At 40.2% G+C, this 27,485-nt stretch overlaps 1 protein-coding gene across 1 annotated transcript in view; it reads left to right on the forward strand.

The window, feature by feature from the left end:
- The window catches only part of Trappc3l (trafficking protein particle complex subunit 3L), a 47,329-nt gene extending 41,090 nt beyond the window's left edge, over window positions 1-6,239 (forward strand). The window contains exons 4-5 of the mRNA XM_021175098.3: window positions 215-400; window positions 6,120-6,239. Of these exons, the coding sequence (XP_021030757.1) occupies window positions 215-400; window positions 6,120-6,239 (306 nt within the window). The remainder of the gene's footprint in view (window positions 1-214; window positions 401-6,119) is intronic.
- Window positions 6,240-27,485: the final 21,246 nt, after the last annotated feature.

Genomic DNA, 27,485 nt, shown 5'->3' on the forward strand with positions numbered 1-27,485 from the left:
ACAAACATCAGCACTTTAGGATAGTCTATAAAAATAAAAAATAATTTAAAAGTCGCACATGGCATAAGGTCAGTAAACGGCAAAGATAACTGTGAGCCCAGACATCCTGACTGCCTGCTCAGCTTGGCAAGCTCAACACTGCTGTGATGCTATTGGCTTGTCTGAATAAGCTTCTGTTGAGACTAAGTGCTATAATTTTCTTTCTGTTTATCAGGTTGCTTTCAAGATGTACTTGGGAATTACACCAAGTGTGACCTGCCACAATTCAAGCAGAAATGAATTTTCCCTGATTCTACACAAGAATCCACTGGCAGAGTTCATAGAAGAGCTGCCTGCTGGGCGATCTGCACTGTGCTACTGCAACTTGCTCTGTGGGATCATCAGAGGGGCCCTGGAGATGGTAAAGCATGTGTTTCATCATGGCTTGCATGTTAGCCATCCAGGGCTGTCCTCAATGTGTAACAACTTCAAATGAATGCACAGTCTCTAAAGATGGGAAATCCTAGACCAAGTAAGGCTTGTTACTACATGCCAGTGATCTCAGCGACTTGGGAGGTGAGGCAGGAGGGTCAGGATTGTAAGGCCAAGGCCAACTCTGTGCTGCAGAAATTGAATTCAGCCTCCTCCTGGGCAATTCAGTAAGATCCTATATTAAATTCTTAAAAATGAAATGGAACACTGAGGAGTTTGCTGAAGAAAAAGAAAAAAAAAATCTGGGAGATGGCTCAGTACATGCCATTTAGCTGAACAACCTGACCAGTCTTTAGAACGCACATCAGGCAAGGGCAGAGCTGATTCCAGCAAATTGTCTTGTAACTTTCATTCATACTGTACTGTACATGTGCATGTGTAAACATGCACACACTGAATTAATTAATTAAAAAAAAAAGAATTCCAGGAGTCGAGAGCACTTCAGGTAGCTATGGCTGATGATCTCTCGGAAACCGAATTTACATGCAGCCTCAGCTGGAGCCCTTTTAGACTTGCTGATGCTAGAAAAGCTATTCACATCTTCACTCTGCCTCAGTGCCTTGCAGGCCACTGTGCAGAGTCTACATAAAGTTCCTTACCACACAGACCTCTTTGTAGATCTAATCACAGCATGGCAGTCTGAGCTGCCAACCTTGGTGCTGTGTGGGAGGAGAATAGAGAGTGTATGTGTTACAAGAGACATAGCTCAATGCAGGTCATTTCTGAGGCTGACTTCCACAGCTGAGTTATTCCTTGGATTAGCTGAGACAGTTATTAACATCCATAAAATGTCAGGCACTAAACTTGCAAAGATGGATGAAATACACAACCTTTTGCTATACATAGAGAATCTCCTGTCTAGTTCAAGAAGTCATATGCAAAGAACTGTGATAAAAGGCTGGTGCAGGGGTTGGGGGATTCTAAAGTAAGAGAGAATCCATAGAGTCATGAATGAAACTCTGAACTGGCTTTTTGAAGGAACAATAGTAGTTAGGTGAAGGGTTTGGTAAGAAGAATAGGATAAAAACAACACAGGTAGAAGGATCAGACTGTTCAAAGACTTCTCAAAATGAAAGAACCAGACTACAGTGGGAAAGTCTTAAATTCTTTAATGGTAAAAGAAGGGATCCACATGACAAGCCTAGAAATCCAGTCTTCTATGTTGAAATATCAGAGTAGATGCAGATTCCTAACCAAGGAAAGGAAAGTTTGAAGTTTGTGTTCTAGATATCACATTCCCTTGTCAATCAGTAGGGTGTACATGGAAGGGAGAATGCTGAGGGAGTGGGGAGAACAGATGATGCTGGTGACCTTGAGTGGAATCAGAAGAAATCATTGACAGTAGTAATCAAGAGGCGACACACTGAGACAGTATGTTTCAAGGTAGAACAAACCAAACTCAGGTGTCATGTGGGTGAAAAGGTCAAAGTGGAAACAAGAAAGATAGAAAAATAACCTTCAGCTTTCTGAACAACCCTTAGGAATAAAGTTACACTATTAACCAGTAGAACAAAACTAAGATGGTTGATTGATAAAGGAGAATGAGCTCAATTTTGAACCTGATAGTACTGATTACAGGTGTTTGCTGCAATGCCTTGCCCAGGTAATTTTTATGTGACTGCAGAACATTACTGAAGAGACATCAGTACAGACAGAAATACCTAAGGAGAATCTGTATAGCAGGAAGAAAAGGGAGCATGAATAGAACGCTAAGAAAAGGCACAGTAGCGTGACGTTAAACAGAGCACACAAAGACTATGAAGAAAATAAATAAATAAATAAAGAAAGAAAGAAAGAAAGAAAGAAAGAAAGAATAAAGGCTAAAAGTTCTCAGAAGTAGGAAAATGCTACAGAGCTCTAGAGTCACAGAAACCAGGAAGTAGAATATTCCAAGATTAACAAGACCAACTCAAGCCGTTAATAGCACTTACCAAGGCCTGGGAGAGGACCTTAGTGGAGGGTGTGATGAAGAAAAGAGGAGGGAGAAGAGAATCTGTCAGACTGGTGAGGTGGTGGCAGATGATGCAGAGGCAACAGCCAACAGTCTTGTTTTTGGGAGTTTCTTTGTTTTTTGTTTTTGTTTGTTTGGTTGGTTGGTTTTGTTGTTGTTTTAGGATCTTCTCTATTAAGATGGTAAGGGCTAGTTCCTAATCATTCTAAATCTGTATTGTTGACCTACTCCATAAGTATCCATAATGTAATTTTATTTGTAGGAATTAAGGAAGGGATTTTGTAACTGATACCCCCAAAGTATAAGACAATAGAGATAGTAAATCTCATGTGTTCTCTGTGCAGATCCTCCATAATAAACCTTAAACTGTGTTAAATTTGATCTGCATCAGTAGACAGTAAGAAAAAGGAAGAGAATAATTCTAGGAGGTTACACTGAAAGGGCTAACCATCTATCTAAAACAAAAAATAGCATAAAGAAGTGTCTAGCCTTCATGGGTAACTGTTAACCTTCAAGCTGACCGCAAATGTCAGAAGTCATGTGGAATCACATGTCCAGTGAACTTCAGCATGGTCTTTGTGTTTCTTTAATGGATTTTCTGTTATATTTTCTAGGACATAAAAACCATATGGAAGAACACATCAGAGATTAAGTATAAGCCCTGTATTTTGCAGTAGAATCCACTCATTTTTATTGTATGGTGGGTGACAAAGCTTTACACTCTCTGTGAACCAGATAATCTGACACTTGGAGGCCTGTGGTTTAGAACATATAGCCTTATTGCCTATTAGTTCTTTATCTGAGATGAGTGTGTCAGGTAAGATTCAGTAAATATTAATTCATTGCCTGCTAGACCCAGGAGTTTTTCACTTACTACTTTCTTCTACTGGCTACCCTCACTCATTTATCTTCTTTATCCCAATGACTAAAAATAATTCTGATCAGATGCTCTATTGAAAATAGGTCAGCAATATCATGCTGCTCTTACATGAACACGTTTTAATGAATAGAGAAGCCCTTGGGCTTACTTCATTGTCTGGGAAATGGGAAATGTTTTCAAGTTGAAAAGAAAGCCTAGCCATCAAATATTCATGTCTGTTGTAACTCAATATCTAATTTTATATTTATAATGTATTTAGTCAGTATTTTTCAAAGCTCTCAAAGCCATAAGCAATTGCTAAATGTTGTTAGAATAAGCGATTATATTGTTTAGCTAATGACAGAATGAATGTCTTATGGAAAATCAGCTTGAGAGGAATCTTATAAGGACTCACTTCTCTGAAGTTTCTCTTGGCCAACTACCCAGAGTAAGGTCTATCTGTGTACTGGCTATTTTTGTGTCAACTTGACACAGCTGGAGTTATCATAGAGAAAGGAGCTTCAGTTGATGAAATGCCTCCATGAGATACAACTGTAAGGCATTTTCTCAATTAGTGATCAAGGGCGAAAGGCCCCTTGTGGGTGGGATCATCCCTGGGCTGGTAGTCTTGGGTTCTATAAGAGAGTAGGCTGAGCAAGCCAGGGGAGGCAAGCCAGTAAAGAACATCCCTCCGTGGCCTCTGCAGCAGCTCCTGCTCCCTGACCTGTTTGAGTTCCAGTCCTGACTTCCTTTGGTGATGAATAGCAGCATGGAAGTGTAAGCCGAATAAACCCTTTCCTCCCCAACTTGCTTCTTGGTCATGATGTTTGTGCAGGAATAGAAACCCTGACTAAGACAAATTGGTACCAGCAGAGTGGGGTATTCCTGTGACAACCTGACCATGTTTTGGGGAGGACTGTGGAAGGACTTTGGAACTTTGGGCTTGAAGATCCATTCGTTGTTAAGAGCTCTGTCAGATGTTGTGTAGGAGCTTGGAAGATAATGTTGAGAACAGTGCAGAAGATGGAGGTCTGGTTTGTGAAATTTCAGAGGGAAAATTAAAGACTCTTTTCAGGGCCGTTGCTGTTTTGATTGTGAAGATTTTGTAGTTCTGGTTAGCTGGGGCTGAAGAATCAGCTGTGATTAACAAGATACCAGAACTACTAAAGCAAAAACTTTGCATTACTGGGACTATTGATGCTGGTTAGCTGGAGCTAAGAAATTAGCGGTGATTAAGAAGAGACCAGCATCGTTGAGGTGACATCTTCTGGGAAGTGTTTTCTGAAAGCACAAAGAGGCTGTGTTCCAGAGATAGGCAAGGTTGTACTCCTTCTGCAGTGGGACTTGGTAATGTGTAAGGGTCACCTAGGTGGTACTGGTTTTGAAGGCATGAAGGGGTCATGCAGAGCAGCTGAGGCTCAGCACTGTGAGAGGCCATGGAAGGCCATTGGTGAAGATGCAGCCTCAGTTGTAATTGAAGGCCCAGGACTGAAGGGGTCATGCAGTGTTTTGGAGATGCCAGTACCATGAGATGACCACCAAGAGCAGCAGTGGAGTACAGGCATCTGGAGCCCAGAGGACGATGTGTGTGCTACAAAGGGCCTGGCTGGAGAAGTGACCCAAGCCCTTGGAGGAGCCCAGAAGATCGTGAGTTGGATCCCAGACGTTGGACAGTTGGAGATTGATTTTTGCTTTGATTGTGACTGTGCCCTGATATTTTCCCTCTTTTTTTTTTTTTTTTTTTTGGTTTTTCGAGACAGGGTTTCTCTTTATAGCTCTGGCTGTCCTGGAGCTCACTTTGTAGACCAGGCTGGCCTCGAACTCAGAAATCCGCCTGCCTCTGCCTCCCGAGTGCTGGGATTAAAGGCGTGCGCCACCACGCCCGGATATTTTCCCTCTTGAAGGAAGACACTGTTTTAGTGGAGCCCACGGTTAAGAGGCTTTTAATTGTAAAAAGACTTTGGATTTTAAAAGAGATGGATATTTTAAAGAGATTGAAAATTTAAGAATATGTAAAGACTGTGGGACTTTTAAAGTTATTTAGATCTTGGGGATGAATAAGAATGTAAGAGTTGAGGCTTACTAGTGATGTATTTGTGTGTCAAGTTGACAAGGGGTCAATTGTACTGGCTATTTTTGTGTCAACTTGACACAGCTGGAGTTATCATAGAGAAAGGAGCTTCAGTTGATGAAATGCCTCCATGAGATACAACTGTAAGGCATTTTCTCAATTAGTGATCAAGGGGGAAAGGCCCCTTGTGGGTGGGATCATCCCTGGGCTGGTAGTCTTGGGTTCTATAAGAGAGTAGGCTGAGCAAGCCAGGGGAGGCAAGCCAGTAAAGAACATCCCTCCGTGGCCTCTGCAGCAGCTCCTGCTCCCTGACCTGTTTGAGTTCCAGTCCTGACTTCCTTTGGTGATGAATAGCAGCATGGAAGTGTAAGCCGAATAAACCCTTTCCTCCCCAACTTGCTTCTTGGTCATGATGTTTGTGCAGGAATAGAAACCCTGACTAAGACAATCTGTGAGTCAGGAACTTGTATTCTTCCTGAGATGGGTGGACAAGTCTGAGTCACTCCTGGACCCCCTTATTCTTCTTTCAGTGCCCATAGAACTTTAATGACATTTGGCCAGACACTCCACTTTGGTGACTTTTAGCCAAACACATCTCTTTGATGACATTTGGCCAGGCTCTCTCTGGATGGAGAGCACAATCCAAGGTTCTTTATTCATAACACAAATGTTTCTTATCAAAATAGAAAGATGGAAAAAAAATAACGTATAAAAAATGTTTTTTTTTAAAATAAAACAGCCTGAATTTTTTCCTTTTTCTTTCCTAGGTTAATTTGGCTGCTAATGTTACATTCTTGCAAGACAGACTAAAAGGCGACAGTGTGACAGAAATCGGCATAACATTTCTGAAAAAGCTGGATGAGAAAAAATATAGACGGAAAAAATGAAAACTAGCATGCAGAGAGCCACTGGTGGTTGGCTGTCCAGTGAGTATCAGCTAAACATACAGCCACACAAGTTTTGTGTTGCCTGATTGCATGGGCTTTGACAGGCTTATAAATCTTGCTGTGTATCATGCATTTTTAGCAATTTCTGATACAAGTAACTTCTTATAAAACAGTAAGCATGAATTCCACCCACATATTTGATATATCCTCAGCCAGTCTATCTATTCAATTACCTGTGGCAATAGAAACAAAAAAGAGGCATCACCTATACAAGCAGTTAGGGCCTTGGCTCTTTTCAATCGAAATAAAATTGTATTATAAGATACAGCATTAGAGAGAGACAGACTCTAGAGATGGTATATAATAGATATATTTGAAACATTTCCATAGACTTTATTAGTTATGAATGTGATTTTCTCACTTGTCTTAGCTTATTGTTGGGGTATATTGTGCGAAGGTGTGTCTCTGTATATTCAATTGTTAATTCTGTACTGGCAGAGAAATGCTGGCTGGATTCTGGTATTGCCATTTCTACGGGCTGTTTCCAGGTTTCCTGTTTTGTAAATATTTGTTCTTCCTCATTTGACTAAAGCAATCTAGAATGTATCAGAGATTGTCTTACTACTGATTAGCTATAATAAATATCTGGCAGCCAATAGCTGGGCTGGAGGTAGAGGGTGGAACTTCAAAGGGGAATGCTGGGAGAAGATATGAGACACAGAGATTCAGCCCATTGCCTGGGATGAAGAGCCAGATCAGAGAGGAGCAGAGAGCTTCCTACCATGTGGCATGTGGTAGGCTAGTCATGTTACATTTAGAGTAGGAAGCAGACTGCCCTAGCTAAAAGGCTTAAACTATAAAATAATAAAAAGCCTCTGTGTCACTATTTACATCACTGGCAGGTCCACAAAAGTCCTGCTGTATCTTATGACTTCAACTACTCTTCAGTTATAACAGAGAGCCCAGTTATCTACCTGGATGTCAATTCTGAAGCATTAAAAATTATATTTCATTTTAATTCATTTAACTTTAATCTTTAATTTAGAGATGTCTCATATCAACCAAATATCATTAGTGTTCATGATATTTGGCTGGTGGAACCCTTGGAGATCAAATTCAAAGATCTTGCACTTGAACTAGAATGTCCTAGCTCTCTTGAATATGTTCTGGGTCCTGTAGGGTGCCCCTAACGTTAGACTCCGACTTTTCTCCTGTCTTGCCAATAGCCATCAAACCCACCACCCTGAAGGCAGCGTTGCCTGATAGCCCCAGGAACACTACATATAGACCTGGTGAAGATGCACCAAAATAAGTACGATTCCTTGACTTTTACCTCATCATCCTAGATTGAGAGCAGTATCTTGGCATTGAATTTATGATAGTGAAGGTGGCCCATACACTTACAGAATAGCTTTCTTGTGTTTGCTGTCTTTCATTCCGAAGATAGTAGAACTCTTGAAAGCCACAAATACAGTTTCAAATACTCCTTCTTCGACGTGTTCATCTGTTTCTTTCCTCTTTAATGAGATGTTGTGTTACCCAGTCTGGCACTGAAGTCTTGATCCTCCTGTTTCTACTTTCCAAATAATGGGATTTTAGGGATGTAACATTACACTCCAGCTAATTTAAAATTTTTCAGTACCTACATTAAATAAGTGTAAAGAAATCAGTGATATTTATTTTAATAATAAATTTCATTTATATTTGTTATCTCAGTAAGTTTTACCAGGAACATTTTTCATTCCTTTCTGATATAGTCTTTGAAATCTACTATATTTAATACAACTTAGTTTAATGATAAATAGAGTTTAAAGTATATGAGTTTATAATATAATATACAACTATATTGCAAAAATGATACATTTATAATTAGTGGTGTTTAATGGTTTTGGTGTTTAAAATCTGAATCCACTGAGCTACATTGAAACAAATGCCACAAAAGTTACACAGAAAGTGTTTACTAATGGTGTGTGTCCTGTAGTTGCTGCCACAGGCTGCAGAAATTCAAAGTTGAATATTCAGTTAGTCTCTTCCCACTGATCTGGAAAGCCAGCAAACATCAGAGTAGTGCTAGTTATCCTCACTACCTCTGTGGTGACCCAGAGAAGCAAGAAATGACGGTGGCACCAGTGTCCCATTTCTCAGAGCGTGTTTTCACCCTTGTGGGAAGTTCCATCTTTTTTTGGGGGGGAAAGGGCAACAGGAAGTTATTTGGTACAGTAACAGGGTTTTATCATATTTCCATTTCACAAAAAAAAAACTTCAGCCTGGCCCACAAACTTTTATCAAAATAGATTCTTATTGGAGGAAAAAAGGAAATAAAGAGGAAAAGAAGGAAGAGATATTCCTGTTTGTAGGTATGGTAGAGGAGAAAGTTTATTATAGATATATATAGGAGAGCATAGCTCGAGGCAGGGCCATCAGAGAGAACACAGAATGGGCATGACTCTGAGCCATGTGAAGAAAGGAGTGAGGAGGGAACCAAGTTCAACAGCTAGGAGGCCTAAAAGAGTAGATGAAAGGGCCCAGGTAACCAAAATGGTTGGATTATATAGGCAAAAGCAGCCTAGCCCCTGGTCTGGAGTACTTTGGTGTAGGGTGTGTGGTATGACAGCCAGGAGGGCCCTGTACCAGTTAGGGACTGAGAGAACCAGGCAGCTAAGTTCAATTACTGTTAAGTAGGCATTGCAGTCATTTTTCCCAAGTTTGAAACCTAATACTATCATCTTTGCGACGCCAAAGGCAAAGAAAAGTTTGAGATGGATGCCGTTCAGATGACCCCAGGTTGCTGTCTGAGCTCTTTCCCAGAGAATCTGTTTACACTTGAGGCTCTAATTTCTTGTGTTCTTGAGTTTCCTGCTTGAGCTATTGGAAGTCTGGACCCCATCAGCAGTTAGAATGAGTGGAAAGTTCCCTGTTAACTTGATTACCAAGGGTCAAGTAGAAATGTGGAAAAACAAGTGGATAAAATGGAAAATAGTGAAGATTTTGCAATCAGAGAGACTGGCTCACCAAATATCAGGTATTTTTTTTTTTTATCAACACCACCAACAAAATTTGTTAAACATTTACTCATATACTAATGTTGAGTATAGCTATTATCCACTGTTGGGGGGAATTCAGCTGTGGTTGTAGATTCTGGGTAGTCATAATATTTCATCCAGCTGTGGAAGCTACTTAACACCTCAACAATACTGAAGGACCCAGTGACTGAGTCATTTTCCTGCCATGGAAGTTGGTGCAGCAAAAGACCTTCTAAAAATATTTAAGGAAACAAATTTACTTCCTTTGCATATATGCATCTCTTGTTGTGTGTCTCTGCATGTGGGGTACAGTTTATTTGTGTGTGTGTGTGTATGTGTGTGTGTGTGTGTGTGTGTGTGTGTGTGCAAGCCTGATGTTGATATCTGGACTCTTCCCTGGTCACTTCCCAACTTGTTCATTGAAGCAGGGACTCTTAACTGAACCAGAGCTTAAGGATGCTTGTCTATCTAGTCAGCTTCTTCTGCCTCTGCTTTCTGAGTGTTGGAATCACTGGCAGGCCTCCATCCCTATCCAGTAGTCATGTGGTTCTAGGGATTCAGACTTTTGTTTTCCTGCTTAAACAGCAAATACTTATGCACTGAAACATCTCCCCAGCTCCCATATTACGTTTTAAAAAATATCTGCCTAGTTGCTGCAGCTCCTCTGTCTATAAGCTTTCCAATTTTAGCTGAATATGATCAATAGTCAATCAAGAGTATCTACAGAAAAAAAAAAGCCCAGTAAAGGGATGCAGCACATTCAATACAACCACATGTAATCTGAGGAGAAACTCAGTTTTCATGCAATCACATGTGTCACTTTATTATTGAAAACAAAGCCGCAGCCACAACAGTCAAAAACAAAATTTTATTTTTCAAATATTTGAATATAAAAAGTGTTCTGTCATGGGTAGCATGCACCAGACAGCTGGGCTGCTCTGCATGTGGAATCCACATCAAATGAGAGAGAAAGAGAATCCAAACCAAGTAAAATGTTCCAAAGCCTTCCCTAAAAAGTTAAGAAATAAATGTTATGGGACAGTTTCTTGTTTTCCCTAAAACTCAGCCTTGTCTTTTCTCATTAAAGTCACCACTAGTCAAGAGACAGGGAGGAAAGAATGGTCCTCAAAAAGCTAAAGTTCCAGTCAGATATGTAAAAGGAGGAGTCCTAGGAGCATGAAATGAAGTTACCAAAGGCAGTCATCAGAGGTGTTTATCACCACAGAAGACTCAAAAGAATCTGACTAGAAAAAGGAAAGATAGTGAAATAGGTAATGAGAAGGGTTTTACATGTGGCTATATCGATTAAGCTAGCATCATCATTAATAACATTACTAGGTGGGAACTGAACCAACAACACGTTAGCCTTTTCAGAGGATGATCCCTTTCCAAACCATACAATGATATTGTCCCAATGTTGTAAATAAGAGAGAGAGAGAGAGAGAGAGAGAGAGAGAGAGAGAGAGAGAGAGAGAGAGAGAGAAAGCAAAAAAGGGAAGGGAAGAAGAAGGGGAAGAAGGAGAAGAAGGGGAAAAAGGGGAAGAAGGGGAAGAAGGGGAAGAAAGGGGAAGGGGAGAAAGAAGGAGAAGAAAGAAGGGGAAAAGGGGGGAAAAGGGGGAAAGGGGGAAAAGAGGAAAGAGGGAAAGAAGGGAAAGGGGGAAAGGGAAAAAGGAAAAAGGAGGAAAAAGGAGGAAAAGAAGAGGAAAAAGTGAGAAAAGGGGGAGAAGGGGAAAAAGGGGGAAGGGGAAAAGAGGGAAAGGGGGAAGGGAAAAAGGGGAAAAGGGGGAAAGGGGGAAGGGGGAAAGGGAAAGGGGAAGGGAAAAGAACAAAAACACAAAAACAAAAACAAAAAAAACTGAGAGGACCCCCAGAGAAATCTGTACAAAAACCTGTAACCAAGAAGTAAAATAGCCTAAAGAGAATTTTATTACTGGTTTATGTGGCCATGCTCAGGGTAGAGTACAGGGCCCTGTACTTGTTAGGCAAGAGTTCTACTACTGTGCTACATCCCCAGCAAACACAGTGACAATTGTTACTACTACAAGATGCTTCAAACCTGAAAGAGAGGCAGAGGCAAGAGGATCTCTGAGTTCCAGGACAGTCAGGACTAGATACATACATACATACATACATACATACATACAACAAAACTAAAAGAACTAAATTGTCAGAAGACACCATTCAAGCTGCAGCCATAACTAAGCTGTGACTATCTATGGCTGCCTAGGTCATTTTGTATTTCAATTAGTAAGAACTCCAGCTCAAAACAGCCTTCTTTCTAACCCAACCAAGAGGTGAAAATTGCCTTATAAGTTTCTCTAAACACCTGTTGTGTAGAGCCCCTCAGAAATCATTCATTTTGAATCAAAGTGAATGGATGAGGGACAAGGTGCCCAAATGGGCTGCTGTGGTGTAGACATCTCCAGGGGCAATTCTTTACTAATACTGCAAATTTTCCAGACCCAGGCTTTGTCTATACATGCCTCACTCAGCTACCGCCTACCAAAGATTTGTCCTCTACAGACTAAAGTTGAACGTATTTATCATGGTTAACCCAAGTCTTGATATTTCTGGTACCTAACTTTGAAAGGCAAAAATATTTGTCACAAATTTGTCTTGGAGATAGGTGGAGGGACCACATAATTGGAAACTTCTTCCCAGTACTGTGATAGTGGTGATAGTAGGCTCTGTATAGAGAAAGCGGTAAAGATAAAGATTTAGAATGAAAAATGATATTGGCGATTAGATAAAGCATCTTGCTTTTTAATTGATAAGATTGTTGTGATGCATGAAAAGCCTGCATATAGTCACTACTTAAGTTGGTCACTATTACTAGGGCAGTGGCTCTCTAGTCCCAGTCTTTCTGAAAACTGGCTATCATCTTGTTAACTATGTTATGTGGATTGGCTAATAGGCGACTGGCTTTGTTTGTTTACTTGCTTGTTTCTAAAACACAAGGTCTCACTATATAACTCTGTAACTCACTCTGTAGGCCAGGCTAGCTTCAAACTCAGTGATCAATCAGCCTGCCTTTACCTCCTAAGTGCTGGGATTAAATGTGTGATTCACTATACCCAGTTTGTGCTTTGTTAAGATGTGTTCCACAGAAATGTATTAAATAATTTTGGAAAACTAAGACATTTGTACTTTTCTTCACATTCATTCACAGGAGAGTGAAAAATTATAAAGAAATGGCAAAAATATTAATGTAGATGTATGCACATGACCATCCATTTGTATTAATTAAAAACAAAAGCAGACAAATGTTTATCAATACATTACAAAGGTACAAAATGGAGTACTATACTACTATTAAAACAATGAATAAAGTCTAATTTACTGCACGATGTGATAATTTTTATGTTAAGTAACTAAATAAAGTATATAAAAGTATACACTATAAACATGGAACATTTTACTCTTAGAAGGGGTAGGGGTGACACCCATAAGGCAGAGACTGATAGAGAGAGATGCCGGGTATCAACCTTGATCTCCACACTCGCATGTATGGAATCCAAAATTTCTTCACACATGCATATACCACACACATGCACACAAAAAGAAGCAAGCAGTAACCACTTTTTGTGAGAATATAATGATATTGGGTCTTGTTAGCCTTTGGTAAGACTGTAAATGGTGCATCTGCTGTAGTACACAGAAACAGTAGACTTGCCTTATTATCCATCTTTTTCATTTTTGGTTAAATGTGAAAAAAAACAGTTGAAAGCAGTCTTGAAATGATCTCTGTGCACCCATTTTCATAGGAGCATTGTTTGTAATAGCCCAAATAGTCATATATATATATACATATATATATGGACTTATCTACAAGAACCTTTTGCTCAACACAAAAGAAAAGGGATTCTGGTACATGCTGGCACATGGATGAACCCTGAGGACCTTAGAAGAAGATGCACCCCAGGAATGTTCATAGCACTGTGAATGAACTTACGCCTATTGAAATGCATTCTTAAAGATGGTGAAGAGTATAAACATTACGTTATAGAAATTTTACCACAATGTAAAAATTTAAAAGTAATGTGTTATGTATCCACAATAAAGACTTGACTAAATAAACAAAAAGACATTTAAGGAGTATTCTGGGATTTTAATATACAGACTTTACATGAGTCACCATGCTGATACCTTTATGGCGTGTGTGGGAATGAAACACTGTTTTAGGGTGTTAGAGAATTGATGTTTCTCAGGTTCAGTGATGGGGGCATGACCCTTGGTGTATTTTCCTTTGAATATATACTATGTAAGCACATATATGTATATACTCACAGATGAAATGATATTGAAGACATGCTTAGAGAGCATCTAGAAGCAAAGGAAAGAGTGTCACTACAGATAAGACAAACAGTACTCCCCAGAGATTACCAGATGGCGAAAGGTAAACGTAATAATCTTACTAACAGAAACCAAGACCACTCACCATCATCAGAACCCAGCACCCCCACTTCGCCCAGTCCAGGGCACCCCAACACACCGGAAAAGCTAGACACGGATTTAAAAGCATATCTCCTGATGATGATAGAGGACTTCAAGAAGGACTTTAATAACACACTTAAAGAAATGCAGGAGAACACTGCTAAACAGGCAGAAGACAATAAAGAGGAAGCACAAAAATCCCTTAAAGAATTGCAGGAGAACACTGCTAAAGAGTTACAAATCCTTAAAGAAAAGCACAATAACATAATCAAACAGGTAGAAGTCCTTACAGAAAAACAGGAAAACACATCCAAACAGATGATGGAAATGAACAAAACCATACTAGACCTAAAAAGGGAAGTAGACACAATAAAGAAAACCCAAAATGAGGCAACACTGGAGATAGAAACCCTAGGAAAGAAATCTGGAACCATAGATACGAGCATCAGCAACAGAATACAAGAGATGGAAGAGAGAATCTCAGGTGCAGAAGATTCCATAGAGAACATCTGCACAACAATCAAGGAAAATATAAAATGCAAAAAGATCCTAACTCAAAACATCCAAGAAATACAGGACACAATGAGAAGACCAAACCTACGGATAATAGGAGTGGATGAGAATGAAGATTTTCAACTCAAAGGACCAGCAAACATCTTCAACAAAATTATAGAAGAAAACTTCCCAAATCTAAAGAAAGAGATGCCCATGAACATACAAGAAGCCTACAGAACTCCAAATAGACTGGACCAGAAAAGAAATACCTCCCGACACATAATAATCAGAGCAACAAATGCTCTAAATAAAGATAGAATACTAAAAGCAGTAAGAGAAAAAGGCCAAGTAACATATAAAGGCAAGCCTATCAGAATTACACCAGATTTTTCACCAGAGACTATGAAAGCCAGAAGATCCTGGACGGATGTTATACAGACACTAAAAGAACACAAATTCCAGGCCAGGCTACTATACCCAGCCAAACTCTCAATTAACATAGATGGAGAAACCAAAGTATTTCACGACAAAACCAAATTCACACATTATCTCTCCACGAATCCAGCCCTTCAAAGGATAATAACAGAAAAAAACCAATACAAGGACAGGAACCACGCCCTAGAAACAACAAGAAGGTAATCCCTCAACAAACCTAAAAGAAGACAGCCACAAGAACAAAATGCCAACTTTAACAACAATAATAACAGGAAACAACAATTACTTTTCCTTAATATCTCTTAATATCAATGGACTCAACTCCCCGATAAAAAGACATAGACTAACAAACTGGCTACACAAACAAGACCCAACATTTTGCTGCTTACAGGAAACTCATCTCAGAGAAAAGGATAGACACTACCTCAGAATGAAAGGCTGGAAAACAATTTTCCAAGCAAATGGCATGAAGAAACAAGCTGGAGTAGCCATTCTAATATCTGATAAGATTGACTTCCAACCCAAAGTCATTAAAAAAGACAGGGAGGGACACTTCATACTCATCAAAGGTAAAATCCTCCAAGAGGAACTATCAATCCTGAATATCTATGCTCCAAATACAAAGGCAGCCACATTCATTAAAGAAACTTTAGTAAATCTCAAAGCACACATTGCACCTCATACAAAAATAGTGGGAGACTTCAACACACCACTTTCACCAATGGACAGATCATGGAAACAGAAACTAAACAGGGACACAGTGAAACTAAGAGAAATTATGAATCAAATGGATCTGGCAGATATCTACAGAACATTCTATCCTAAAACAAAAGGATATACCTTCTTCTCAGCACCTCATGGTACCTTCTCCAAAATTGACCACATAATTGGTCACAAAACAGGCCTCAACAGATACAAAAATATTGAAATTGTCCCATGCATCCTATCAGATCACCATGGACTAAGGCTGATCTTCAATAACAAAATAAATAATAGAAAGCCAACCTTCACGTGGAAACTGAACAACACTCTTCTCAATGATACCTTGGTCAAGGAAGGAATAAAGAAAGAAATTAAGGACTTTTTAGAGTTCAATGAAAATGAAGCCACAACATACCCAAACATATGGGACGCAATGAAAGCATTTCTAAGAGGAAAACTCATAGCTCTGAGTGCCTCCAAAAGGAAACTAGAGAGAGCACACATTAGCAGCTTGACAACACACCTAAAAGCACTAGAACAAAAGGAAGCAAATTCACCCAAGAGGAGTAGACGGCAGGAAATAATCAAACTCAGGGGTGAAATCAACCAAGTGGAAACAAGAAAAACTATTCAAAGAATCAACCAATCAAGGAGCTGGTTCTTTGAGAAAATCAACAAGATAGATAAACCCTTAGCCAGACTCACTAGAGGGCACAGGGAAAGCATCCTAATTAACAAAATCAGAAATGAAAAAGGAGACATAACAACAGATCCTGAAGACATCCAAAACACCATCAGATCATTCTACCAAAGGCTATACTCAACAAAACTGGAGAACCTGGATGAAATGGAGAAGTTCCTAGACAGATACCAGGTACCAAAGTTGAATCAAGATCAGGTTAATGATCTAAACAGCCCTATATCCCCCAAAGAAATAGAAGCAGTCATTAATAGTCTCCCAACTAAAAAAAGCCCAGGACCAGATGGGTTTAGTGCAGAGTTCTATCAGACCTTCAAAGAAGATCTAATCCCAGTTCTTCACAAACTATTCCACAAAATAGAAACAGAAGGTACTCTACCCAACTCATTCTATGAAGCCACAATTACTCTGATACCTAAACCACAAAAAGACCCAACAAAGATAGAAAACTTCAGACCAATATCCCTTATGAATATTGATGCAAAAATCCTCAATAAAGTTCTTGCTAACCGAATCCAAGAACACATCAAAACAATCATCCATCCTGACCAAGTAGGTTTCATCCCAGGGATGCAGGGATGGTTCAATATACGGAATCCATCAACGTAATCCAGTATATAAACAAACTCAAAGACAAAAACCACATGGTCATCTCCTTAGATGCGGAAAAAGCATTTGACAAGATCCAACACCCATTCATGATAAAAGTCTTGGAAAGATCAGGAATTCAAGGCCCATACCTAAACATGATAAAATCAATCTACAGCAAACCAGTAGCCAACATCAAAGTAAATGGTCAGAAGCTTGAAGCAATCCCTCTAAAATCAGGGACTAGACAAGGCTGTCCACTTTCTCCATACCTATTCAACATTGTACTTGAAGTCCTAGCCAGAGCAATTCGACAACAAAAGGAGATCAAAGGGATACAAATTGCAAAAGATGAAGTCAAAATATCACTTTTTGCAGATGATATGATAGTATATATAAGTGACCCTAAAAATTCCACCAGAGAACTCCTAAGCCTGATAAACAGCTTCGGTGAAGTAGCTGGATATAAAATTAACTCAAACAAATCAATGGCCTTTCTCTACACAAAGAATAAACAGGCTGAGAAAGAAATTAGGGAAACAACACCCTTCTCAATAGTCACAAATAATATAAAATATCTTGGCGTGACTCTAACTAAGGAAGTGAAAGATCTGTATAATAAAAACTTCAAGTCTCTGAAGAAAGAAATTATAGAAGATCTCAGAAGATGGAAAGATCTCCCATGCTCATGTATTGGCAGGATCAACATTGTAAAAATGGCTATCTTGCCAAAAGCAATCTACAGATTCAATGCAATCCCCATCAAAATTCCAAATCAATTCTTCAACGAATTAGAAAGTGCAATCTGCAAATTCATCTGGAATAACAAAAAACCTAGGATAGCAAAAACTCTTCTCAAGGATAAAAGAACCTCTGGTGGAATCACCATGCCGGACCTAAAGCTCTACTACAGAGCAATTGTGATAAAAACTGCATGGTACTGGTATAGTGACAGACAAATAGACCAATGGAATAGAATTGAAGACCCAGAAATGAACCCACACACCTATGGTCACTTGATCTTCGACAAGGGAGCTAAAAACATCCAGTGGAAGAAAGACAGCATTTTCAACAAATGGTGCTGGCACAACTGACAGTTATCATGTAGAAGAAAGCTAATCGATCCATTCCTATCTCCTTGTACTAAGGTCAAGTCTAAGTGGATCAAGGAACTTCACATAAAACCAGAGACACTGAAACTTATAGAGGAGAAAGTGGGGAAAAGCCTTGAAGATATGGGCACAGGGGAAAAATTCCTGAATAGAACAGTAATGGCTTGTGCTGTAAGATCGAGAATTGACAAGTGGGACCTCATGAAACTACAAAGCTTCCGCAAGGCTAAAGACACCATCAATAACACAAAAAAACCACCAACAGATTGGGAAAGGATCTTCACCTATCCTAAATCAGATAAGGGACTAATATCCAATATATATAAAGAACTCAAGAAGGTGGACTCCAGAAAGTCAAATAACCCCATTAAAAAATGGGGCTCAGAACTGAACAAAGAATTCTCACCTGAGGAATACCGAATGGCAGAGAAGCACCTGAAAAAATGTTCAACATCCTTAATCATCAGGGAAATGCAAATCAAAACAACCCTGAGATTCCACCTCACACCAGTCAGAATGGCTAAGATCAAAAATTCAGGTGACAGCAGATGCTGGCGAGGATGTGGAGAAAGAGGAACACTCCTCCATTGTTGGTGGGATTGCAAGCTTGTACAACCACTCTGGAAATCAGTCTGGCGGTTCCTCAGAAAATTGGACATAGTACTACCGGAGGATCCAGCAATACCTCTCCTGGGCATATATCCAGAAGATGTCCCAACCGGTAAAAAGGACACATGCTCCACTATGTTCATAGCAGCCCTATTTATAATAGCCAGAAGCTGGAAAGAACCCAGATGTCCCTCAACAGAGGAATGGATACAGAAATTATGGTACATTTACACAATGGAGTACTACTCAGCTATTAAAAAGAATGAATTTATGAAATTCCTAGCCAAATGGATGGACCTGGAGGGCATCATCTTGAGTGAAGTAACACAATCACAAAAGAACTCACACAATATGTATTCACTGATAAGTGGATATTAGCCCAAAACTTAGGATACCCAAGATATAAGATACAATTTGATAAACGCATGAAACTCAAGAAGAATGAAGACCAAAGTGTGGACACTGTGCACCTTCTTAGAATTGGGAACAAAACACCCAGGGAAGGAGTTACAGAGACAAAGTTCGTAGCTGTGATGAAAGGATGGACCATTTAGAGACTGCCGTATCCAGGGATCCATCCCATAATCAGCTTCTAAACGCTGACACCATTGCATACACTAGCAAGATTTTGCTGAAAGGACCCAAATATAGCTGTCTCTTGTGAAACGATGCCGGGGCCTAGCAAACACAGGAGTGGATGTTCACAGTCAGCTATTGGATGTATCACAGGGCTCCCAATGGAGAAGCTAGAGAAAGTACCCAAGGAGCTAAAGGGATCTGCAACCCTATTGTTGGAACAACATGATGTACTAACCAGAACCCCGGAGCTCTTGTCTCTAGCTGCATATGTATCGAAAGATGGCCTAGTCGGCCATCAATGGAAAGAGAGGCCCATTGGACTTGCAAACTTTATATGCCCCAATATAGGGGAATGCCAGGGCCAAAAGAATGGGAATGGGTGGGTAGGGAAGTGGGGGGCGCTATGGGGGACTTTTGGGATAGCATTGGAAATGTAATTAAGGAAAATATGTAATAAAAATATTAAAAATAAAAAAAAAAGACAAACAGTACTGATGCTTGTTGAAACTGACATGTAGATACAGGACTTCATTATATTTGGGGGTTGGATTTTATTTTATCATCATTATTATCACTTTGCTTTTGTTTATTCTTGAATCTCCTCTTTAATAGTCCTTGTTGAAAAATACTAAATAATATCTAGACATTCTAACAATGTCATATCTATTTTTGTGGTGGGTTAATTACAGTGTTCTATTTTGTTATGTGTTTATATAATAGTCACCAAGTCTTTTTTAAAGATTTATTTATTTATTTATTTATTTATTTATTTATTTATTATATGTGAGTACACTGTAGCTGTCATTAGACAGTCCAGAAGAGGGTGGAAATCTCATTACAGATGGCTTTGAGCCACCATATGGTTTCTGGGATTTGAACTCAGGACCTTCAGAAGAGCAATCAATGCCCTTAACTGCTGAGCCATCTCTCCAGCCCACCGAGTTTTTTTTTTTTAATACCCCTATATCTGGCTTATCTGACAGTATCAGCAGTTTCTCCACTACTCCTCCATTGTCCATAGGGTTGTATTTCTCCCGCATGTGAAAAATGAAGCTATTCAGTGGCACTGCAAGGCTGAGAGAGGTTGAATCCTGAATGCAGACAGCTGTTCCTGCCTCTGTGCCATTTCACATCCTGTGAGATATTCCTCCTCCTGGACAGCCAGGAAGCAGCTAAGCTTCCAGCAACCCAGGGACATAGTCAGTGCTAATGTTCTCATGCCTTCCCTTGCCACCATTTTCCTACTTCTTAGTCAGTGTATATCTTGCCTTAATCCACAGTATGTGATGCTGTCTCTCAGAATGAATAATCTCTTTCTCTAACTTTACCTGCATTTGTTTTTTATCCATTGCGTCACTAGCCTTTACTGACACCTACACTGTGGCCTCACAGTGAGTACTCTGTCAACACCAGTTTCTGCTTTAAGATTTTTGAGTGGCATTATGAAGAGAAAGAAAACCCACAACAAGGAGAAATCTACTCAACAACAGAATAGGTTTTTGCAGCTTAAATCCATAGAAGAAAGCACCACCACAAACGGCTCAGCTGGAGCTGGCTACAGAATCACTAGAACAGCACCCCACAAGATTTTCATTCAGAATCACGTGGGGAATCTTAGGCTGAGGAAGTGGCTGTTTACTGAGTAGAGTGGTGACAGGCAATAGGTGACAGTTTCTGAGGAAGATACCTTTTCAGCTGAAATGGCATCTGGGCCCCATTGCTAGAGCCCGGATGTTGTTCATTCCTGAGCAGATTTGCAGACTCTGGTGAAATCATGTGGTTCATCTCGTGACTCTGGCTTGGCTTTCAGACTTCTCAGGTCTGCCGGGACAATAGGCCCCTACTATTCGTGCTGCAGCATCTCCAGGCCATGCTTCCTTCTCTTCTCTTCTGGTCTCTGCTTATCACATGCCACCAGAATAGTTCCTTTTATTTTTATTTTGTTGTAACTGAATATATCCTTGCAAGCAACACTTTTAATTGGAAGCTCGTCTTTTGATGGCCTGTCATTAGCAGGAATCATTTCTTTTTTATTTTTATTTTTGCACAGGAAGGGTGATCATTTATTAAGGCATATTTACAGAGGATCATGGAGACCACACTTGTGGCCTGCCTCCAAGAGGGCAAGGGCAGAGGGAGGGAGGGAGGGAGGGAGGGAGGGAGGGAGGGAGGGAGGGAGGGAGGGAGGGAGAGAATGTCAATGTCAAATCTCAAATTGGAACAGGAATCCTGAAGTTCCAGAATTTAGGAAATAAAATTGTTTAAACAGCTGCACCAACTTCTGCAAGGAGAAATATGCAGTCGCTAGCTGGCATGCATGGGCCAGAGAGCCTGAAAAGGTTGTGGAATCTGCTGATATGATCAGTGTCAAGCAGAATGAAAAGTTAAAAGGAATCGTGACCTCATTAGAGTCTGCCCTCAGAGCTTGCACATGAATTGAACAACAGTTGCCCTGTCAGAAATCCTGAGCAGAGCTGGAAACCCAGCAAGAACTTAAGGTTGTTTTAAATTTTAAGAGGAAACTCATCTGGGTTTGATTTCATGCACTGCCTTTTTTTTTCTGAGTATTTTTAAGAAGCCTAGACACATGATGACCCAGTAGAGATGAGACTCCCTTCCTGCTCCATGCCTACCTACTCCATACCTTCCTCACCTCCCCAAGGATCTGAGTATTTAATGCTCCCTACCAACTGGCAGCTCTGCTGTGGCCTGGGGTGGGGGCCTAGACTACAAATACACACACACACACACACACACACACACACACACACACACACACGCTTGAACGCAGGCATGCTAGGAAAGAGTAATGAGTTAGTCTATGCAGCGTATAGGGAAGTCCTATTTCTGCTGGGTAAGGCTTTCCATGTGTCGCTGGTTTGTGGAGGAGTACCCACACCCCTGTAAAGTATCCCCTTACTTATGCTATGTAAGAAAGCCCAATAGATTCACCACTGCCCTGGAGGGATTTTTGATGGGATTTTGCCTCAGCTGGCCATTGTGACCATAGGAAAAGGAATTGATGTGGTTTACATTTCCCTCCTGGGAAGAAATTCTAGCAACAAAGAAAAAAAGTACAAGTAGAGGGAGAGGAAGAAAAAGGACAGGGGAGGGGAAGAGAAGAGGGGGGGAAGGGAGGGAACAGAGGAAAGGAGAGGGGAAGAGAAGAGGGGGGAAGGGAGGGAACAGAGGAAAGGAGAGGGGAAGAGAAGAGTAGGAGTCAGGTGTGGGAAAAGAAAGGCTTTATTAGAATTAAGTTGGCAGTTGACAAAGAGTTTCAAAGAACCTTTTTTTATTAGATATTTTCTTTATTTACATTTAAAATGTTATCCCCTTCCCTAGTTTCCCTATCCCCTCCCCCCATCTCTCTGCTTCCCAACCCACCCACTCCCATTCCTGGTCCTGGCATTCCCCTATACTGGGGCATAGAGCCTTCACAGGACCAAGGGCCTCTCTTCCCATTGATGACCAACTAGGCCATCCTTTGCTACAAATATAGCTAGATCCACAAGTTTCACCATGTGTTTTCTTTGATTTGTGGTATACTTCCAACGAGCTCTGAGGGTATTGGTTAGTTCATATTGATGTTCCATCTATGGGGCTTCAGTCCCCTTCAGCTCCCTGGGTATTTCTCTGACTCCTTCCTAGGGGGCCTTGTGCTCCATCCAATGGATGACTGTGAGCATCCACTTCTGTATTTTCCAGGCACTGGCAGAACCTCACAGGAGACAGTTATAGTAGGGTCCTGTCAGCAGGCTCTTGTTGGCATCTGCCTAGTGTCTAGGATTGGTGGTTGTTTATAGGGTGGATCCCCAAGTGGGGCAGTCTCTGGAAGGTCATTCCTTCAGGCTCTGCTCTGAACTTTGTAACTCCTTCCATGGGTATTTTGTTCCCCATTCTAAGAAGGAACAAAGTATTCACACTTTGGTCTTCCGTCTTCTTGAGTTTCGTGTGTTTTGCAAATTGTATCTTGGGTATTCTGAGCTTCTGGGCTAATATCCACTTTTCAGTGAGTGCATATCATGTGTGTTCCTTTGAGACTGGGTTATCTCACTCAGAATGATATCCTCCAGATACATCCATTTGCCTAAGAATTTCATAAATTCATTGTTTTTAGTAGCTGAGTAGTACTCCATTGTGAAAATGTACCACATTTTCTATATCCATTCCTCTGTTGAAGGACATCTGCGTTCTTTCCAGTTTCTGGATATTATAAATAAGGCTGCTATGAACATAGTGGAGCATGTGTCCTTATTACAAGTTGGAATGTCTTTTGGGTATATGCCCAGGAGAAATATTGCTGGATCTTCCAATAGTACTATGTCCAGTTTTCTGAGGAACTGCCAAACTGATTTCCAGAGTGGTTGAACCAGCTTGCAATCCCACCAGCAATAAAGGAGTGTTCTTCTTTCTCCAAATCCTCGCCAGCATCTGCTGTCACCAGAATTTTTGATCTTTGCCATTCTGACTGGTGTGAGGTGGAATCTCAAGGTTGTTTTGATTTGCATTTCCCTGATGATTAAGGATGTTGAACATTTTTTCAGTTGCTTCTCAGCCATTCGGTATTCCTCAGTTGAGAATTCTTTGTTTAGCTCGGAACCCCATTTTAAATGGGGTTATTTGATTTTCTGGAGTCCAGCTTCTTGAGTTCTTTGTATATATTGGATATTAGTCCTCTATCAGATTTAGGATTGGTAAAGATCCTTTCCCAATCTGTTGGTGGCCTTTTTGTCTTATTAACATTATCTTTTTCCTTACAAAAGCTTTGCAATTTTATGAGGTCCCATTTGTCAATTCTCAATCTTACAACACAAGCCATTGCTGTTCTGTTCAGGAATTTTTCCCCTGTTCCCATATCTTCGAGGCTTTCCCCCACTTTCTCCTCTATAAGTTTCAGAGTCTCTGGTTTTTTGTGGAGTCCCTTGATCCACTTAGACTTGAGCTTTGTACAAGGAACTAAAAATGGATCAATTCGAATTCTTCTACATGATAACTGCCAGTTGTGCCAGCACCATTTATTGAAAATACTGTCTTTTTCCCACTGGATGGTTTTAGCTCCTTGTCAAAGATCAAGTGACCATAGGTGTGTGGGTTCACTTCTGGGTCTTCAATTCTATTCCATTGATATACCTGTCTGTCGCTGTACCAGTACCATGCGGTTTTTATCACAATTCCTCTGTAGTAGAGCTTGAGGTCAGGAATGGTGATTCCACCAGAGGTTCTTTTATCCTTGAGAAGAGTTTTTGGTATCCTAGTTTTTTTTGTTATTCCAGATGAATTTGCAAATTGCCCTTTCTAACTCGGTGAAGAATTGAGTTGGAATTTTGATGGGGATGGCATTGAATCTGTAGATTGCTTTTGGTAAGATTGCCATTTTAACTATATTAATCCTAACAATCCATGAGCATGGGAGATCTTTTCATCTTCTGAGATCTTCTTCATTTTCTTTCTTCAGTGACTTGAAGTTGTTATACAGATCTTTCACTTGCTTAGTTAGAGTCACACCAAGGTATTTTATATTATTTGTGACTATTGTGAAGGGTGTTGTTTCCCTAATTTCTTTCTTAGCCTGTATATCCTTTGAGTAGAGAAAGGCCACTGATTTGTTTGAGTTAATTTTATATCCAGCTACTGCACTGAAGCTGTTTATCAGGTATGGGAGTTCTCTGGTGGAATTTTTAGGGTCATTGCAAACATAATGCCTGTACTGTTTGCTCCACCATAGTCGATAACAGCCACATTAATGGACCAGAAATCCCATCTCTTCTGCCAGCTTCCACTATTCAGCAAGAGCCTTATAGATAGGTATATTGGGTGTTGCGATGATAAAATACCTGACAGAAATGAGTTAAGGAAGGAAAAGGTTAGTTTGTCTATCAGCTCAAATGTACAGTCCAGGATGCTGGGAAGTTAGTCATTAAAACCGAGGAAGCTGATTACATTGCTTGTACAATTAGGAAGCAGAAACAGCGAATGCTGGTGCTCAGCTTGCTTTCTCCTTTTTTTTTTTCAGTCTCAGTTCAAGCAAAGGTGATACCCACTGTGAAAGTTCCCACCTCAGTTAAGCCAGTTGTAGAAACTCTCTTATGTATCCTGAGATTTATTTCCATGGGGACTATGAATCCCACGATACTACAATGTTAAACATCATAGTGGGTAAACATTTATTTTTGGTTGTGAGCCTTTAACCCCTGAGCCATCTGTCCAGTCCACAGGTAAACATCTAATTCAAGACTTGGCATCAAAGTAAAGAGAGAAAACAGAATCAATTGAATAGAGAAGAGTGACCATTCTGGTAATAATGGATGTGGAAAAATAACCAGATTGCATGATTAAACCAGAGATCATTTTTGAGACGACTGGAAAGAAAAACAAAGGCAGAGAAGGAGGGAGGGTGGGTGGCAGGGTTAGATTTTAAAATACTTCATTACAAAGGGCTCTAGCTCTGTTTACAAAAACAAAGAATTGCATCAGACCTGAACATATACAAATATAATTCCTCCACTTGGGTAAAAATAAGGGTTTCTAGTTTCTATTGGAGGAAGAAACATTTCACCATAGAAAATGCTATTAGGCACTCATGGTGGTTGCAAGCCTTTAATACCATCCCTTGGGAAGCAGTGGCAGGTGGATCTCTGAGTTTGAGTTCTATGCAGCCTGGTTACAGAGGGAGTTCCAGGACAGGTGTGGCTACACAGAAAACTCTGTCTCAAAGGGAAAAAAAAGTGCTGTTATCAGGCTCTAATCAAGAAGCCACATATAATGGTCAATTTCAAAGGTAACTTGCCATAAATTAAAATCATCTGAGTAGGAATTCCTCTAATTCCTTTAATTGATGTAGGTGGACGCTGCCCATTAGGGGCAGTAGAACCCCTAGGCACTAAAACAAGCTGAGTGAGTCAGAGGAAACAAGCCACTAAGCAGCATTTCTGTGTGTTTTCTACATCAGGTCTGGCCTGGAGCTTCTGTCCTGGCTTCCCTATATGATGGATTGTGATGTAGAAACATATGCCATATAATTCCTTTACTCCCCTAAATTACTGCTGGACAGTGTTTATCTAGCAGCAGAAAGCCAAACTACAAATAAATCTAAACCTGCCCCATCTGTTCACCAACCCCTTTGCTTAAGCAGCTGCTTCTGAAATGCTAATCAGTCAACAATTTGTACTTTCGAAATCCTCAGTCCAGAGAAGCCTCATTATTCTGAACGTTGGCTAATCAGCCAATAGTTGCACTTCCAAGCTTCGAATTCTATTAATTTACAAACCCCAGTTCTATAGCACAATGTCCTGAAATCTACTACGTCCATAAAATGCTGAACAAAGTCAGCAGATTCTTTGTTAGTGACAACCATGTTCTACAAGTCCTGCCTTCTTTTGCCCACAAGCACAAATTCAGCTTCCTGTTTTGGAAAGTGAGGGGCAGTGTCTTCCTGCAAAAGCAGCAGCTCAGCCTCTACGTTTGTTGAGGCCAACAGTTTGGATCTCTCCATCAAAACAAGAGAAGCTAAGACTTGGAAAGATTGCCACAGTTGGCAGCTGTCAAAATTAACATGAGCTGCTGCTGTAGAGGCTGAAAGAGGAGTTCTCTGTCTTTTGTCAACTAATGAATTACTTACCACAAGCCACCTGGTAGATAAGAGGTAGCAGGTTGTGAAACAGGGTTGGCCACAGGTTGTTTAGCCAGAGACATTAAGGATGAGCTTGTGTCTTCAGCTGTTTCCCTAGGGGCATGAAGTCAATCAGTTGTCCATAGAACTCTGATTTTTTTGTAGCCATGGCTTTGGATGCAGAGAGACAATGAAATGTAGGATTTCTGAACTATATATCCTTGAACTATATATTTCTTGAACTATATATTTCTGTCTTTCAGCAAGTTTTAATCACATAATCTCTCTCCTGAATCTCTCCCAAGACTAATGTTTCAAGACAGCATAAAGTTAGGGTGATAATGAAGGTTCCTTAGCTAAGCCAGCAAAGACACAACAAGTCAGAAATGCAGACTGTTTGAGGCCAGGCTCAGAGGATTCATGTGTCTTGCTCAATGACAGTAACCATGTCCTTACTGAGAAATAGTAATCCTACTGTGTCTTGGTCATATAATGTTTACTCAAAGTCATCTCATCTTCCTTAGCTACTGTTTTTCAGGATGAAATGTAAAGTATTGGGCCTTACTAAGAACACCCAGGTCTCTGCTCATAGAAACATGAGGCTAAGAAGGAAACTATAAGAGCTAGGAATGAAATCAGCCAAAAAGACACACTAAGTCATATTAAGGTGAAACCCCAGCTACAGTTTTATCTTCACATCCTGAATGTGAATAATGTGTGTTTTGTGGGTAGCCCACAAACTTGTCAAAAATGAACCCAGGTTAGATACAAAACTGCTTTGTTGGCTGCGGATAGCAATGACTGCACAGAACTTCGAATCTTTCCTAATTACAAAGGTATTATTCCCAAACCCAAAGATCAAATAATTCTCCACTCTAGTCTTAATTTGCAGAAGTAACCACATTTGATAATTTTTGTCCTTATCTTTATGCATGAATGAGTATGTATGTATTTTCAAAT

The sequence above is a fragment of the Mus caroli genome, unplaced genomic scaffold (assembly GCF_978045245.1).
Source record: "Mus caroli unplaced genomic scaffold, Mus_caroli_1 scaffold_9, whole genome shotgun sequence".
In the NCBI taxonomy this organism is placed as follows: Eukaryota; Metazoa; Chordata; class Mammalia; order Rodentia; family Muridae; genus Mus; species Mus caroli.